General features: G+C 38.0%; 1 protein-coding gene across 2 annotated transcripts in view; it reads left to right on the forward strand.

The window, feature by feature from the left end:
* The window catches only part of arhgef1a (Rho guanine nucleotide exchange factor (GEF) 1a), a 228,888-nt gene that overhangs the window by 39,926 nt on the left and 176,873 nt on the right, over window positions 1-12,089 (forward strand). For both annotated transcript variants that reach the window (XM_039767009.1, XM_039767028.1), the window contains 2 exons: window positions 1,495-1,534; window positions 9,147-9,273. In XM_039767009.1, the coding sequence (XP_039622943.1) occupies window positions 1,495-1,534; window positions 9,147-9,273 (167 nt within the window). The remainder of the gene's footprint in view (window positions 1-1,494; window positions 1,535-9,146; window positions 9,274-12,089) is intronic.

The following is a 12,089-nucleotide window of genomic DNA, read 5'->3' on the forward strand; positions in this document are numbered from 1 at the left end:
AAAGGCAGATATTATTGATTTTGTTTTAATCAAGTTGAGATCGTCACCCTGCAGCTGCAAATTAACTTTGTTAAACATACCAAAGATATCAGTCAAGTAATAAATATCTGTTTTACAATTGTTCAGATTTTCTTTCTTGTAAAAACTCCAACACAGATTCAAAAATAGCTGAAAATCTTGCTAAGCAAGAGCCTCTTGATAGCCAGCGAACTTCAGTGTGCAGAAGTAACCAAGTAAAGACTTCGTCGTTTTCCTCACATAGCTGAGCAAATAACCGAGAGTTCAAAGAATTGCTTCAAATCTTGTTGACAGCATTTATAACCTATTGTAAAGACTGGGGCAATCTAGGACACAGATTTTTTGCTACTAAATGCTGTCTGTGAATCACGCAGTGAATGACCAGTACCTCAGGCAGTTGTCGCTTTAAGTGAGCTATAAAACCTCGATGACGACCAACCATAGATGGTGCACCATCAGTCGCAACAGAAACAATGTTCTTCCATGGAATAGCTTTGTCAGTAAAAAAACGTTCCACGGCCTGAAAAATCGATTCTCCTCTGGTATCAGTCTCTAAATATGTAGCAAAAAGCAGTTCTTGACACATATTTTCATTTTTAATATATCGAACATATCCTAACAACAGGGATTCATTGCCGGGTAATGTAGACTCGTCCAACTGGAGAGAGAATCTGTTGGTCTGTAAGAAATTGCATAAAATGTTTTTCACGTCGCGACCCATCTCGTCTATTCGTCTCTGAACGGTGTTATTGCTCAAAGGAATTCTCTTTATAATATGTGCGGGCTTGTGCAATACATTGTTGAGGACCTCCGCAATGGCTGGTAAAATAAGCTGCTGTCCAATTGTGTGGGGTTTCCCTGACTTCGCTATTAGTAAAGATATATTATAGGACGCTCATAAACCATCAACGTCTTGCATAGATGATGACGCAAACATCGATCTTATGGATGGCCTTTTCTCGTCTAGTTTTTCTTTAAGTGCTTGAAAGAATGACAAGGGCTTACTTTTTTTGTCAGCATTTACTCTTGATAAGTGGTCCTCCATTTTTGAAGGCTTCATGGCATTGTTACTGAATACTTTTTCACATATGAGACACATCGGCAATTGTTGATTTGATAGAGATGGAATAAATCCAAACTTCAAGTAGTCCAAACTGTATTGTCTGCATTTTTTTTTCATGTCTGCCATCATAAAACTCGCATTTAATATTTAATATATTTCTCCCATACAAAATAAACTGATCATGTCCTCCCAGAATCCCTTCCAAATAGGCTGTGCCTGTTAAATATACCCAGGGATATTCAGTTTCCTGATATCGTGATATAAGTAGCCATGTTCAGTATCCAATAAGTGTATATAGGACAATATATTCTTGATTATCTTTTGTGGTGTACTTTTTCTAACAGGTAGATTTTTCTATTTTTAATATTCACACATTTGTATAATTTGTTTTTTTACTTTCTTTATACTTTCAGACGAATTCCTATATTCAGAAGAAGGTGGCTCTTCTTTGAGGTAAGTCAGGTGCTTTGTGCTTTCTTGTATAGAGTACGGTGTAGTTACTAACAAGTTAACTCTTGTATACGTAAGACTGAAAGTTTAATTCTCTCTCTTGATTCCAGGTTTCTCTAGGTCAGGGGTGGGCAATGTTGGTCCTAGAGGGCCACAGTGGCTGCAGGATTTAGTTCCAATCCAATTGCTTAATTAGAAACCAATCCTTGCCAATCTCAGACATTATTTAATGTAATGGCTTGTTAGTCTGCAATCTTCTTATATAGTAGATTTTATTCTTTTCAAAGGATATCACCCAAATGATTTGAAGCCTAAAGCGGATAATTTTCAGTAATTTTTTCTATTACATTTTTTATTAAATCAAAGTGCATGATGAACACACACAGTTGTCAATGGAAACAAGTTAGATGGAAAACTGCTGGCTGCTTTGTCATTTAGATCTTATTGCTAATAAGGAGCCATTAATAACACTGAAAGCAGCTGTTTAAGACTGCATTCTGCCACTCTGTGGTAACTCATCAATATTCATAAGCAATTAAGGGTGGGGAACCTTAACAAACGAGACCACTAAAATGAAGCATCAAAATGTCACTTGAGCTATAATTGCTTATCAGCAATAATTGACTTCTCATTAAGAAACTGGACTGGAACAAAAACCTGCAGCCAGTGCAGCCCTGAGGACCGACTTTGCCTACCCCTTCTTTAGTTTATAAGAGTTTATGATTTATTTGTGAATTGTCAGAAGTGATGTAAATAAAAATTTGACAGAGGAACTAAAGCATAACCAAAACAGTTTGGTTTGTGGAACTTTCTTTCTGTATGTGTTCTGTGCATCCATGATTATTTAATTGATGAAGGGAAATTATACTGTAGACATATAGTGGGATGGAAAAATCTGAGGAAACTAAGCCAATGGACAGAAATGAAGAGAACAGAAGCACAGATTCGATGAGAAAAGTGGCCAGCAGAACAGATGAAGGCAAGAACACAGTGTTTTCTGTATAAAATATCACAACATTAAATCAAAGGATACAGGACAATTCTAATAGAAGATAAAAGCAGAAGAATTAATGAAACAGCAGGGACAACAATTCAGTTCTTGCGTAAGTCAATCCAGCCATTATCCAACACGCTATATCCTAACTACAGGGTCACGGGGCTCTGCTGGAGCCAACCCCAGCCAACACAGGGCACAAGGCAGGAAACAAATCCTCGGGCAGGGCACCAGCACACTGCAGTCTTGCGTAATTACAGATACCAATTAAGAGTACAGGAATTATATTTAAAATACGAACTGGTAGACAGTACAAAAGAAAAAGTAGAGTAGAAAGTGGCAACAAAGTGTCTTTTAAAAATGAAGGAAGTACAGGGACAGCAAATCTGAAAAGTAAAATAAAAAAGTTGGGATTTTTATGCAAGACCTGAATATCAGCATCAGGACCAGAGCTGGGCAAATGTCTGGTGCTACTGGCAATTTCCAAGTGGCTGGTCAGGTCATGTTTGACAAAAACCTGGGGAATTTGTGCTGAATGACATGAGACTGAGTGTTTGAGTGTAAAGGGTTAATAAGTAAAACTCAGTTTTGCTTTAAAGTAATTATTTTCTGATGTACTGTGTTTCGGGGTGTTAGCCTCTGGCTCTGCTATGGACTCTGTCAGTGATTTGAGAAGGATTTCCTTTGTTACGCTTAAAAGCTTTACATCCTGAGAATTTCATTGTGAAAGTCAGTTTCTGTGCTATAGCAGAGATGAAGAAGTCTGACAAACTGTAAAAAGGAAGAGTTTATGTTCCTGAGATAGAAACAGAGAGAGTCCAACTGTGAGAATCTGGGTTTCTTTAAAAAAACATCATGTAAATGAAAGGCAGGATGGCAAAAGACACTTCAACTGTAAATGTGAACAGGATTACAATTTTTAGTTGATATATTTCTGTAGTTAACCTCTGGAGCACAATGTGGTACCATCAACACCATTGTTTTGTTATCTATGCTGTGTAGATTACCATTTGAGGCCTGGGAAAGTGGAAAAGAAACAGTTTTTGCATCATCCAGTAAAGATGTTAGTGTAGCTGTGTCCCATCGTTGTAGCTGTAGTGACTTTGCTGAAATTCCTGGGCATCTCTCGGGCTTGGAATTCTATGGAAATATGATTAATACCATGTAGCTACTTGGTTAAATGATTTTAATGAAATATTCAGCATTAAGCCCAAATAATGCTCAGGACAGTATTCTGCTGCCATATTGTAGATGAAAGAACAACATACTGCAAAAAAATCTGGAATTTTCCTATGCATTCTGCCACTCTGTGGTAACTCATCAATATTCATAAGTGGGGAGGAGCCTTCCACTGAAACACAATGATGTGTGAACAAAAACCACTAAAGCCAATTTTAGAACAAACTGAAACTGAATCATTAGATGAATCAAGCAGTAGTGATGACTTTGTGAACTGATCATCAAATGTTGATGCTGAACTAATGCATATAGCACTGTATAACTGAACTGCCATGATATCCCTGGTGAATTTGGTCCTGTGAAGGAGTACTGTGGTGCAGGCAACTTTTTGGCAAAAAAGGCAAAATGATTGCAATCAAGTTTAAGGACAAGAAAGACATCAGCCCGATAAGCAGTGTTCATAAAGCCACATCTCTCAATGTTTGTGTCAGCGGCAATGTAGAAGTAACTAAGCCTTATGCTGTGGTAGGCTGTAATTACACATTAATAATAATAATAATACATTTTATTTATATAGCGCCTTTCCCATGCTCAAGGCACTTACAGAATATAAGAAAGAACGGCAGGGTATACAGTATATAGCATAGTACAAAGCAAATTAATAAATAAGAAGATTAAGACAGTAAACTCAGAGAAAGCCTAACAGACAACAGAACTGATGGTCTAGCACACACATACAGGTTACATGAGCATCTTGACAGAGAGGTAAACTGAGAGAAGGGGAATGAAGTCAAATAGAGCTAAAAGCCTTCCTGAACAGATGAGTTTTAAGTTGTTTTTTAAAAGAATTCATGGAGTCAGCTGACCTGATTAATTTCGGTAGGTCATTCCAGAGTCTGGGCTATACAGCTGAAGGCCCTGTCACCCATGGAGTGAAGATTAGTGTGGGGCACAACAAGATTGCCAGAATCAGAGGACCTTAGTGGACGGGCAGGCACATAGTGATGGAGAAGGTCACTGATGTAGTTTGGCGCGAGGTTATTTAAGGCTTTGTAGGTTATTAGTAGGATTTTATATTCGATTCTGTAAGACACAGGGAGCCAGTGAAGACGGAGCAGGATGGGTGTGATGTGCTCGCTGCTGCTGGTTCGAGTAAGAACTCTTGCAGCTGAGTTTTGAATAAGCTGGAGCTGTGATATAAGATTAGAAGGGCACCTGCCAGCAGCGAGTTACAATAATCTATGCGGGATGTGATAAAAGCATGGACAAGTTTCTCAGCATTAGAAAAGGAAAGGAAGGAGCAACACGGATATGTTACGGAGGTGAAAGTAGAAAGTTTCTTAATGTGATTTATGTGAGTGGAGTAAGAAAGGGAGGAATCAAAAATGACACCAAGATTCTTTGCAGTAGAGGCAGGTCTGATGAGATCACCACCAAGATGGACTGGGAAGGAGCTCATTTTATTAAGCTGCATTTTAGTCCCAATTTGCAGGAGTTCAGTTTTGTTGCAGTTTAATTTCAAAGAGTTCTGCTCCATCCAGGTTTTAATTTCACTAAGGCAGGTTGTGAGCTGAGAAAGCTCTGATGAAGTTCCACTTTTAACATTGAAGTAGAGTTGAGTATCATCTGCATAAAATGATAGCCCAGTCCATAGCTACGAATAATATGGCCAAGGGAAGCATATAAATACAGAAGAGAAGAGGGCCAGGACAGAGCCCTGAGGAACTCCTTGTGTGACTGGGCCGAGCTGGATCTGCTGTTACCAAGACTAACAAACTCTTGCCTATCAGTCAGATAGGACTTGAACCACTGGAGGGCAGTGCCAGAGATACCCAGCATGTTCTCCATTCTAGACAGTAGAATGTCATGTCTGACAGTGTCAAATGCTGCACTGAGGTCTAACAGAATTAATATGCTGGTTTGTCCAGAGTCTGCTGCCATAAGCAGATCGTTGGTTACCCGTAGCAGAGCAGTTTCACAGCTGTGCTGCACCCTGAAACCAGACTGAAAGGGTTCCATCAAATTATTAGACGATAAGTAATTGGTGAGCTGGGAAGCTACAACACGCTCAAGAGCTTTTGACAGGAAAGGTAAGTGGGAAATAGGCCGGAAATTGTTAAGATTGTCAGCATCAAGACCAGACTTTTTTAACATTGGGGTTACAGAAGCGATTTTAAAAGTGAGCGGCACAGAGCCAGTGTCAAGGGATGAGTTTATTATTGTTGTAACAGTCGGGATTATGGCATGAAGGCAGGATTTAAGTAGTGTGCTGGGGATCGGGGTCCAGTATACAAGTAGTTGGCCTCATCTTACAAAGCAGGTCATTAGCAAACGCAGATGTGACTGGTGAGAACTTAGAGAAGGAGCTGGATGGAGTGGGAGAACAGGGAGTGATATAAACAGATGATGTATTTACGTTAGTTGAATTATTTAGATCTTTAATTTTGTTACGGAAAAAGTGGAGGAAATCCTCACAGACTTCATTGGGCGAGTCACTTGTGTGGATCAAGTACTGACATTCTACCCTCATGCACACACAACAGAAAAAATATTATAATAAAAATGTGCAAATAAACATAAGTCTACGATTCTGATAGCAACATCGGGCTGTGTGTTAGTGGCTGTTTCAGAACATATCACATGAAGGACATTAATATATCCGTGGACACTTTACATTACTTTCCTGCTGTATTTATGTTGTTTTGGTATTTACATGTTTCAGTTACACCAAACATTTTTTCTTGTTAAAAAGAATTCAGTGTTTTTGGCTCAATTTTATGGTCATTAAACATAATGCAAAGTCTATTAAAAGCTAAAAATCATGATGTCATTTATACAGAATATTTAATGCCTGACATATGATTTAAAAATGTACAATTAAAAACAAAAAGTAGTTATAATTAGAGCATAGGCTGCAGGACTTTCTCAGGATCACGTGGTGGCACAGACCAGAGGACTGAATAACCAAGTACAGTATGTGGTTTAGAGCCCCTTTCCCTAGCGTGGTCACACAGTGCTTTGCACTGCTGCTTTATGGGTCTTGTGTGGCTGGGTTCAAATCCAATGTCTTAACACCAAGGACGTTGCACCTTCTCCTAGTGTCTGCCTGGGTCTTTCTCTGGGTACTGCTGTTTTCTTTATTCTCGCATCCCAAATGTGTGCTTGTTAGGTGGTTAACTGGTTATTATAAACCATTTGTGAATGCGACTGTATGCATGAGCAGGCCCTGTGATAGCCGGATACCACTTCAAAAACTGGTTTCTGTCTCGCAACCAGTGATGCCAGGATAAGCTCTGGCCCTCCATAACCCTTGGTTTAAGTGGGTTATTTTACGGTTTAAAAAAGTATGTTTTAGTTTGATTTCTTTTAAAGTATTTACTGAAGTTGCATTATCAACTAAGGCAGTGTATTTCAAGCATTTTGTACATTCAAATGAAAAGATGCTTTGCCACTTGTCTTGATGTATTGAGAAGTCCACGTAGACTAATTAACAATCAGATAAATACTTCAGCGTGGACTTTTTTTAAAGACGCCTGCTCCTTTAATGCAAATTGCCTGCTCCCCATCTAGCCTATCATGAGTCTTTACATTTTATAAAGCATGTAGACATGGTTAGGAGTTTTTTGTTTTTTTTTTGTCCAAACATTACAAAACAAATTATTCAAGTGTCTATGAATGTAGTATGATGGCTGGAATCAGATGTGATAACTATGATCTTATTTGATGATATTTGAAATTCATTTTGAGAGATCTCTAAATTTTAATCAGCTTGCCAATGAAGACATAGAACAGAAAGATGAAGTAACAGTAAGTGTATGATCAGCTAGACAGAATGACTGAAGAACAGAAAATGTCACCTGGTCAGACGAATCTCCATGTATGCTGTCACATGCTGGTGCTAATGGTAATTTGGGGTAAGCAGTCTGAATCCATGCATCCATCTCACATTTGTGGTAATGGTACAGGGTGGTTGTAGTTGTGTAACAGTGTTGCACATTACAATGCCTCCTGTATATTTAAAAGGATCATGCTAAGGATTGTAGTCTAAAAAAGATGAATTCAAAAGTGTTCCAACTTTTTTAAGGAGTAAAACCTTTCCTACAGTTTACATAAACAAAGGAAGAGAGAGTTGTGCCAATGAGGTACCTGACTTTAACTGGCCAAAATAAATAAACCTCAAGCTGATTTCAAAAGCTTCTCTCAGATTATAAAGCACATTACAGATAAAACTACTTTCATCCCTTTTTATATTTGTGACCAGTGTGTATGGCAGACTATGACTGAAATACTTTAGTTTCTTTCAAAATTTTAGATTAAATAAATAATTATTAACCAGACAGGGGTGATCAATTTGTAAAACTGCCAAAGGAGCAAAACATTATATATGCTTCAGAAGGAACTCAAGTTGAATGCCTGAAATACTTTATGTTGATCATATTTCTTTTCGTCAAATTCAAACTATACACATGGGTTTTTTGCAATCTGCAACTATTAACTATTATATTAACTCTTAACTATTATATTGACAAAATGTTACCAAATACCATAGGTAAGCATCCATAGAAACCATCTTGGAGCAAACACAGTTGACTTCATAAAAGATGTGACAAATGACATACAAAACATAAACAAAAATAAAATTATGTAAAGCTCTGAACATGGGGGAAAAATAACCAAATGTTCTAACATGGTTTTAAACATCTATAGATCCATACTGTGATCCAATTCATGTTTCTGCACACACATTGTCCTTACCAAGTTGAGATCCAGTACTAAGATTTATTAAAACAGACTTAAACTGCTTTCAACTTTGTCTCTTACAAGGTCAGTGGACACATGTGTTTGCATCCTCTTTGACTATATCAATACTATGGGAGTGAAGTTGAACTCCTGACAGATGGTTTGATATCACCAGCTTCTTAGTGGCCCTGGATAGTAACTCATACTGAGCCAAACCATTCTTTGGAAAACTGTGGTTGTGCCTCTTCTTCTATTAGTGCGTGTCCCACCAGATAGCCTGTAGACATCACATGTCTTCAGTTAGGATTTGCCTGCTGTGGCCCACAAAATAAGACTCCGTCAAAACCCAAGATAAATGTGTGAACTTCCAACCAACAGGGCTCACTGGCAGTGCACCATCACATGCTTTAAACTCAAGGGTACCCTCCCCTTACATTTCTTTAATTCCAGGTCTTCCTTTCACCTCACTTTTTTGCCTTACTTTTCCACAAGAAGCTTAGCACACTGTTGTGATCTCCCTTAATGCCCTTATGTACCTTTTCATAGTAAACATCATCCCAAGGGACTTTACATGCTTATTATCAGTCATGTCCTTTATTACTGTGCTTATTCAACCATTTTCTCCAGTTATCCCTAGTAAATATGCAGGTTATTGCTTACAGTCTTCATTCTCAACTTGTTTGTTTTTTTTTTCCCCAACAGTATCAATGCAGAGAGTGCTGGCAGTCAACTGGATCTCACATTGGAAGATCAGAAAGGAACTTTAAAGCCAGGTGGCTCTCTTGAACGAACCCTGAGTTTTCTCAAGAAGATGGCTGGCAAAACAAAGGTGAGTTCTTCACTTGTTTCATTTTAACACCAACTTGCAACTTCAGAATTCTCAATTATACTTTTTGCTGACTAAGTCAGAATTGTGTTTATCTTTCTCTTAATTCTGTCTGCCTTGTTTATGCTTATAGTTTTCCATTGTTTTGAGAATGTAAAGCAAAGGGCACAGTCTTAAAAAACAGTGCTAATGATATTGCTGCAAGTACACATTAAGATACTAATAACTCATAGTTGACCAAATAAGTATTCATGACACACAGTTTTTATAATGGAGATATTGTATTTCTATCTTTGCAATATTTACACTTCCTTCTCAGTTTAAAAGAACCACACCACTGCTAATTTGAGCAGAAGCATTAGTTTAGCTCTGTGGGAATTTACAAAGGAGATGACTCATAAAGAAATGTAACAGAGTAAGCAATGTACATTTCATTGAGCATTTGCTGGTATTTAAAGTATGAGCAGGACTTGGTTTTCAAACTATGACTGAACTATGACATCTTGTGTTCAGTGGCTATTATAGCTTTATGCATCAGCTAGACAACACATGGTCAGTCACATAGCTAATTGGAGCAGTAAATTAAGAGTTAAATTGACCATGTAATGCTAGCAGCAAGGTAATGGACCAGAAAAGTTGAATGAAAGAATTATCAAGTTATGCAGTGGAGTAGAAGCTGATCCTTCAGCATAAGAAGTCTGTGTCCTGCAAACCTTTAAGACTTTCTAGAATGTAGTTTTTAAATGTAATTAGACCTCAGAGAGACTGGAAGAACAATTTTCGGATATATGTAGTAAATCTTTGGGTATATCGATGTAAGCAATGGCAGAGGTAATGGATGCTATTCCAGAAGAATGGATGAAATACTGTCGGGTGGTATACGGTATATTCAAAGAGATACACAGCCACAGAAGCAAATTGCTGTACGTGGAAGCAAAGAGCTCAGCTTCAATAGGGTTATTATAGAGGTACTGTATTATCATGTAGGCAGAGTACAGAGCAATTCTTACTTACGGGAGCATAAGTACCTTACCTTGAAACTTAAATCTTCTGAACTTCTGAAAAATTTCAGAATTCAATTTACAATACTATTTACTATTATGGCACAGTGGATTTAGAAAGTACTCAGATACCTTCACTTTCTGCACAATATACTGTGCTGTAGATTTAATTTTAAAAGGATAACTTTGCCATTTATGCCCATCAGTCTACACTCAATAACCCATAATGACAAAGTGAAAACATGTTTTTGTACAGGTTTTTTAAAAATTGTATTATGTGTACTTATTCAGTCAGTCTGTTTACTTATTTAAAAATCAAAAACTGAAATTTCTCATTGAAGTATTCAGAACACTTGTTGTGGTACTCCAAATTATGGTCAGGTGGCAAACTGAATTGATTGGACAGTGTTTAAAAAGACGCACAAAAAACAAACTAAGAAGCCCAAGGAACACTGTGTAGACTTGTGCCATTGAATTGTGGTGAGCTGTAAATTAGTGCAAGAATATAAAACGTTTTCTAAAGCTTTGAGTGTTCTCAGAAGCACGGTGACCTCAGTTAGTGTGACATGGAAGAAGTTTAGAACCACCAGGATTCTTCCTAGAGTTGGCCAAACTGAATAATTGAGCAAGAAGGTCAAGGAAGTGACTAAAAACCTAATGATCACTCTAACAAAGCTTCAGAAGTTCTCTGCTGAAGTGGAAGAACCTGTCAACAGGACGACCATCACAGCAGCAGCAATCCATCAATCAGACAGTTATAGTAGAGTGGATAGATGGAAGCCAGCCTTCAGTAAAAGGCATATGATAGTTTATAAGTATGTGAGAACGTTAGGAAAAAGATTAATTGGTCTGATTAGACAAAAATTTAACTCTGGGCAAAATTTCAAGCACTTCATCTACGGCGCAGTAGGATGGCAGCAGAAACAGGGAGACTGGTCAGAATTGAGGGAAGGATGAATGCTGCCAACTATAGACAGACCCTTGAAGTAAACCTGCTCTGGAGTGCACATGACCTCAGACTTGAATGATGGGTTACCTTTCAGCACAACAATGACCCAAAGCATACAGCTAAGACAACACTTGAGTGGTTTTGGGAGAAGTCTCTGACTGTCCTTGAGTGACCTAACCAAAGTCCAGACAAACCGCATAGAACATTTGTGGAAAGACCTGAAAATGGCAGTTTACCAATGTTTCCCAATCCTAGTTTAGTGGAGTTATGAGAGGACCTGTGACAAAGAATGAGATAAACTGCTCAAATCCAGGTGTGCAGAGCTTGTACAGACTTACCCAAGAAGATTCAAAACTGTGATTGCTGCCAAAGATGCTTCTACAAAGTGCAGAATTAAGGGTCTGAATACATTTATGAATGAGAGATTTCAGTTTTTGATTTTTAATAAATTTGAAAACCCTTCAAAAAAAACATGCTTTAAGTTTGACATTTTGTGTTATTGAGCATTAATAGGCAAGAAATGGCAAATTTGTTCATTTCAAATTACATCTACAGCACAATAAAATGTGAAAAAAGTGAAGGGTTTGGAAGGCTTTCTCACTCCACTATATTTAACGCAAGATCATCCATATCCTTCCATCTATTTATGTGTACACAGTCAAGTAGAGGCTACCAGTGGCCTCTTAGCCTTTCAATGCTAAGGTATAAGGTGCTGGAATACCCGGTGAGACCTGAGGAAGCTCTAATGGGCTCAAGACCTCTAAGTGGCATTTCTGACTAACAGATTTTAGGAGACTTACCTTGGGAGTGATGTAATCCTTTGGTATTTGGAGGCAGACAGTTATTCAGCTTGTTCCCAACAGGTCAGT

This window comes from Polypterus senegalus, chromosome 1 (genome assembly GCF_016835505.1).
Source record: "Polypterus senegalus isolate Bchr_013 chromosome 1, ASM1683550v1, whole genome shotgun sequence".
Lineage (NCBI taxonomy): Eukaryota > Metazoa > Chordata > Cladistia > Polypteriformes > Polypteridae > Polypterus > Polypterus senegalus.